A 5,735-nucleotide genomic window follows, 5' to 3' on the forward strand; every position below is an offset into this window, starting at 1 on the left:
AGGCATATGCATGCTCTTAAGTAGGCTCCTCGCCATGTCCATCACCGTGCGATTACGCCTCTCCACTACACCGTTTTGCTGCGGGGTGTACGGTGCAGTGAGATGACGCTTGATGCCGTAGTCTTCACAAAACTTGGTGAACTCCTTTGACAAGAACTCGCCACCACGATCTGTCCTCAATGTCTTCACCTTGTGGTCACATGCATTCTCAACCTCTGTTTTGAACTTCTTGAAGGTTTCACAAGCTTGACTTTTGGCCTTCAACATGTATACCCACATCCATCGGCTGAAATCATCAACAATAAGAAGGAAGTATCTGTTACCCGCAAGTGTGGATGGGGTGATAGGACCACATAGGTCAGCATGTAGTAACTCCAGCGGCCTCTGAGCTCTGAAATTTGCTTGCGAAGGGAACGGCAGTCTTGCTTGCTTAGCGACGAGGCATCCTTCGCATAGTTGGTTCGGGTGCAAGATCTTCGGCAACCCGGAAGCCATCCTCTTTTCAGTCATCATCTTGAGGGTAATGTTCGCCATCAAGCACGCCGGCTTACAAGTCTTTAACTATATCCTGTACAATCGGTTAGTAGAACGTTTCACCCTCATCAAGAGAGCACCGTTCCTATCAAACACCCTCAGGAACTCGTCAGCAATAACAACCTTACTCCCATCTTCAGTCATTTGACCAAGGCTAATAATGTTAGATTTCAAACTTGGAATATAATATACCTCAGGTAGTAGCCTTTGATCGCCGTTGTTGCACTGAAAGAGGATAGAGCCTTTCCCCTTGATCTCTACCGCGGATCCATCACCAAACTTGACGGTTCCCTTGATGTTCTCGTCGAGCTCCTTAAACTTGTCTCGGTGGCCGGTCATGTGATTGCTAGCTCCGTTGTCAAGATACCAAGTGTTGTTGTCAACATGTGTCTCCCCTGCTGTAAGTAAATCCGACATCACCTTCTCCTCATTTAGCAAAATAACACTTGACGATTCCTCTAACATTGCCATCATCAAGGTTGGCTCCTCGTCATATGCACGGGTGAGATGAGCCTCCTGTTCATGGTTGCGGCGTTGCTTGTGACACTCCGACTGAAAGTGCCTGTATACTCCGCAATTGAAGCATTTAATGTTGGACTTGTCTCGACCACCACTTGTGCTATTCTCCCCCTCCTGGCGAGCTGCACCTCCATGGCCGAAACCACCTCCTGGACGTCCTCCTCTGCCGCCGAAGCCGCCTCGGCCTGCCTGGCCGCCGTGCTCCCCTCCGCGGCCTCCGTGGTACTGCTGTCCGCTGCCGTGGTACTGCTGTCCGCTGCCGTGGTACTGCTGTCCGCTGCCGTGGTACTGCTGTCCGCCTCGGCCTCTTTGGCCACGGCCACGCCCACGACCGGCCCCGCGACCTCGTCCTCGACCGCTGCCATCATTGGTTGTAGGTGTTGAGAGGAAGCCTCCGCCGTTCTTCTTGCTCCTTGCTTGCCACTCCGCATGCGTCAACAATAGGTGATCGTCGACGTTGTTTCGAAAAACACGTGCCCTCTCCTCGTGGGCTTTGAGACGCCCGATCGCCTCCTCGAGTGTCATGTCGTCGATGTCCCCGAACTGTTCAATCGTGGAGACGATAGTAAGGAATCTCTCCGGTACCGCCCGAAGTAGCTTTCTGACGACGTAGTTCTCCTCCATCTCGCCGCCTAAAGCCCGGATCTTGTTGACGACTCCTGTCAACTTCGTCGAAAAATCGTCGACGTTGTCATTCTCCTTCATCCGGAGAAGTTCGAACTCGGACTTCAAGGTCTGCACCTTCGCGTTCCTCACACGATCCGCTCCTAGATGCATTGTTTTCAACGTCTCCCATGCCTCTTTTGCCGTTTGCTTTTCTGCAATCACCATCAAAGTCTCTTCAGGAATCCCCTGGTAGATGGCCGCCAACGCCATCTGATCCTTCCTGTGTTCCACGGACGCGCCTGCCGCGGGCTCAATGGCATCCCACACGTCTTGAGCCTTCATGTAGACTTTCATCTTGATTGCCCACGAAGCATAGTTATCCCTCGATAGCGTCGGGTATTGGAGAGTGAGAGAACCCACCTTGGTCGTCATCTTCTCCGAACTCGTCATCTCTTCAGATCTTGGTTGGTACTTAGGCATACACCGCTCTGATACCACTTGTTGGCTTTGAAATAGGATCGGCCTGAATCAGATCTGAAACTGATTTGAGAAAATCTGGAAACACTGTAGCAACCGAACCTGGCAGTTTTCTTGAGACTGGACTGCAGCAAAGACAGAGAGCTAGTGCTCTGTTTTGGATGATGAACAGAGGCCGGAAATTGAAGCAGGAACTTTTTCTTTTGAAGTTTTATTCACATTGTCAAAACCATATAGGTTGTTTACATATATATAAGGACTAAGATTACAACTCTAATCTTATCCAATAACTAGAGAATTAACTACTAACTAGTATTCTATTCTAACTAGAATTCTATCTACTAATTTGAACTCAACTAACAATCCGGACTGATTAACAACTCACATGCATGAAATGAAAGCAGAGTGTTACCAGTCTTATTTGTACGGGAATTTGTAAAATTATTTTATTTTAGGGGATGTGCTCTTTCAAATAAAAAGGTTTAGGATTAAGTTACGAGTCCACGCATTTTTAATGTGAGCAAGTAAAGGGGAAGCATTGAAGCGATATTTTGAGCATAAACTTTAGGTGATTGTACGACGTGAAGGGAATCAAAAGTGTGAATAATGGCATTAGCTATATTATGGTGTGCCAAGCAATTTTGTTTCCCACTTGTGTGTCAAGCTCCTTTTAGTCAATATTTTTGCTTAAGCTCAACAACGGATTGATATCAGATGTGCACATATACCAGATATGAGTTATTTATTTATTTGTTTACAAATTAATCATAAATACAAATATGAATACAGACATAATTCGCAATCCATAGTTCAATCTTGTAAGATTTGTCAGTAGGATGGGAAAAGTGCTTTTCATTGGCTACCTTTGTTGTCAATTAAATATCAATCTTGTATTTTGAGCAATATATAAGTACCCAATCAATCTCTAGTTGAGCTGAGCCTGAGTCTAATATTTGATCCCAGTTTTGAATTGTCATGAGATGTCTCTGAAGAAAGTCCGATAATCTTGATTAATATTTTGATGAAATTAAAATACTGCAGCAGATTTTTCACATTGATTTTAATCAACTTCCATTAAATGCCTACTGTTTTTGAACTCATTTGGCAATAAAACTTCAAACTAAGTTTAAACACATTTGAGATTTGCTCTTCGTTTAAGTTCTGTGTTTCAAATTATAAATTGATTGCCAAAAGTTTGGAAATTTCGTGTCCAAATAAGTTTGGTAGTATATTTTATTATGTGTATATCTTGAATTCAAATTCTTCTCACAGTTGATCATTTGAATTCAATTTTATTTAATAATATTTGGTCTTCCGTGTTGAAGTGTACAAGTCTACTTGTTTATTTTACTTTAGTATTTGGGATGCTAAAAATAGTTAGCCTTTGAACACGTCTTCAAATTAACATATTTGAAAAGCTCAGTGGGCCGGGATAGTAAGTATATAGATGCAAATTAATCAATGAATTTTAACAAAATTTCTCTTAATCTTCCTTACAAAGGAAAAATCACAAGGACACAATTGTGCTGGCTAATTACTACTTTTTTTTTTCGTCCGAAGCATTAAGGTGGAGACAATTAGCTTGTGTATGATCTCAGCAAGAAGATGCAATGGGTTACAATATCTATGAAGTTTAATAAAGCTACCCACCAGCAACACTTTGATTTTAAAAACTTCAGTGAGATATTACATGATTTTTCTGCTTTGTGCATTATCATCATAAACAATCTAAAACTTAGTAGGAAACTGAACAAACCCCTCAAACATGTTCAGCAGCTCCTACGTATTTACCAATTAGTTTGATTTGCTAAGAACAAGCATCTCCCTCTGAAAAGCTCTGCTTTTAGATACTCTGCTTTTAGATGTGTCTACATTAAACTAAAACTATATAATGCCAAATTAACCAACTGGGCGAACTTTCTACTTTTCATTCAAAGAGGATCCATATATATATCTATTGACGTTTTCTGTCCAAAACAAATCACAGTCGTTGATTAAATGATGATAGATGCATTCTGACAGCAGAGAGAATCTAAGCTCTTAAAAAGAACAAGAAGCTGACTAAAAATAAAACAAGATTAAGCAAAAATTTGTTACAATTTACCAAGGACCAACAATCTCTGTTGAAGTCCTCAACAACTCCTCCAAATACTCAGCCCCCAAATCCTCCAACTCCACCACACTCTCGACTTTCTTCTTCGTTTCCTTGCCTTTTCTGACCCCCATCGCCTTCATCCTAATCGAATGCCGCCTCTTCAACGCCACCACCGGCGACCCTCCCTCCTCCACGCTCTCCACTCTCACTCCTCTCATCGACTCCCTCACCGTCTCCACCGGGAAATTAAGCACCGCATTCTCTCCCCTCATTGCGTACGCCGCCTGGTCATACGCCAGGGCGGCCGCCTCAGCGCTCTCGAACGTCCCCAGCCAAACTCTAACCCCGTGCCTCGTTGAGTCCCTGATCTCTGCCGCGTATTTCCCCCAAGGACGCCTTCGAACACCTCGGTAGCACTTTCCTTTGGGTTGGTTTTTCGATTGGACCTCTTCCTCGTTTGGTGCTGCGGAGTTGCATGTGTTTGTTTCGTTGCTGCTGGTCTCAGCATTTGAGACTTGGGCGAGGATGTCAAACAAGAGCATGTCCTCAGAGTCATTCATGTTGAAGGGGAGGGACTCCCATGAGCCTAAAGAGGATTCCGAGGAGAGATCGTGGATTTGAGAGAGGAATTGAGGGGAGGAGTCCATGTTAAAGGGAGAGGTGTTTTGGTTTGAGTTTGAGCCAGCTGGGGCTGGTTTTATACTGGATTAAAATTTTGAAAGGGAGAGGAGCCTAGTAAAGCCTGGGGAAGAAGGCGATGTTGAAAATAAGCACGTGGGCATTGCATGGCGGCTGGGTCAAGACCAGGACCTCTGGAAGCATAAGCATGACTGAGATGGAAGTGGGGCCCAGTATATTTTGCACGTCGGGTGGGACCTATGAGTTGGAAGGGAGCCGAACTTTTTGCAGAAGGGGAGATGAATTTGGGAAAACTAAATCGCAAGAGCTTCCGATATTAAGGGCATATCACTCCTTTTTTTCCCCCCATGATGGTAGCATTACATTATTTATTTGGGTAGTGGATCCTTTTTGAGCGAAACATAGGCCTTAGCATAGGTAAGAGGTCATACAACGCATGTATGTGTTGTAAAAATGATGAAAATATTGGTAAAGTTCAGAAAATTTGAAGCAGAAAGGCATTTGGGTGGTTGTCGGTCGACCGCGAGCTTTAGCGCGGTCGACCGAAAACGTGTACGAATACATGGTAGTTTCTGGAGTTCTGGTTGGTCAACCACGAGGTTAGGTCCAGTCGACCGCCAAACCCTGTAATGGTTTTTTGGATTCTGTCGTTCTGTCCGGTTGACCGCGAGCTTTGGCGCGGTCGACCGCCAGTCGGCTTTGGGTCTGGGCTTTATTTCCTGTTCTGATTTGGTTTGTGTTTTGATATATATATTAAAACACGATTTTAGGGTTTAGTTAATCAGAGATTTGAGATTGTACTGAGCATATTAAGAGAGGGAACTTGTAAGCAAGTTGAGAGATTTGGTTTAGGATTTATTTGAGT

The 5,735-nt window shown here is 44.1% G+C and overlaps 2 protein-coding genes across 2 annotated transcripts; both read right to left on the minus strand.

The window, feature by feature from the left end:
- LOC109826827 lies at positions 562 to 2,109 on the minus strand. The gene has a single exon (XM_020393848.1). It carries the CDS (start codon positions 2,107 to 2,109, stop codon positions 562 to 564), a length of 1,548 nt encoding a protein of 515 aa, XP_020249437.1.
- LOC109825656 (ethylene-responsive transcription factor 1B-like) lies at positions 4,089 to 4,916 on the minus strand. Its single transcript, XM_020392519.1, has one exon. It carries the CDS (start codon positions 4,876 to 4,878, stop codon positions 4,237 to 4,239), a length of 642 nt encoding a protein of 213 aa, XP_020248108.1. The 5' UTR covers positions 4,879 to 4,916; the 3' UTR covers positions 4,089 to 4,236.

The sequence above is a fragment of the Asparagus officinalis genome, chromosome 10, assembly GCF_001876935.1.
Source record: "Asparagus officinalis chromosome 10, Aspof.V1, whole genome shotgun sequence".
Lineage (NCBI taxonomy): Eukaryota > Viridiplantae > Streptophyta > Magnoliopsida > Asparagales > Asparagaceae > Asparagus > Asparagus officinalis.

Bases quoted from the DNA above. Each gene is read 5' to 3' on its own strand.
- LOC109826827 (XM_020393848.1), bottom strand. From the start codon at position 2,109: ATGACGAGTTCGGAGAAGATGACGACCAAGGTGGGTTCTCTCACTCTC.
- LOC109825656 (XM_020392519.1), bottom strand. From the start codon at position 4,878: ATGGACTCCTCCCCTCAATTCCTCTCTCAAATCCACGATCTCTCCTCG.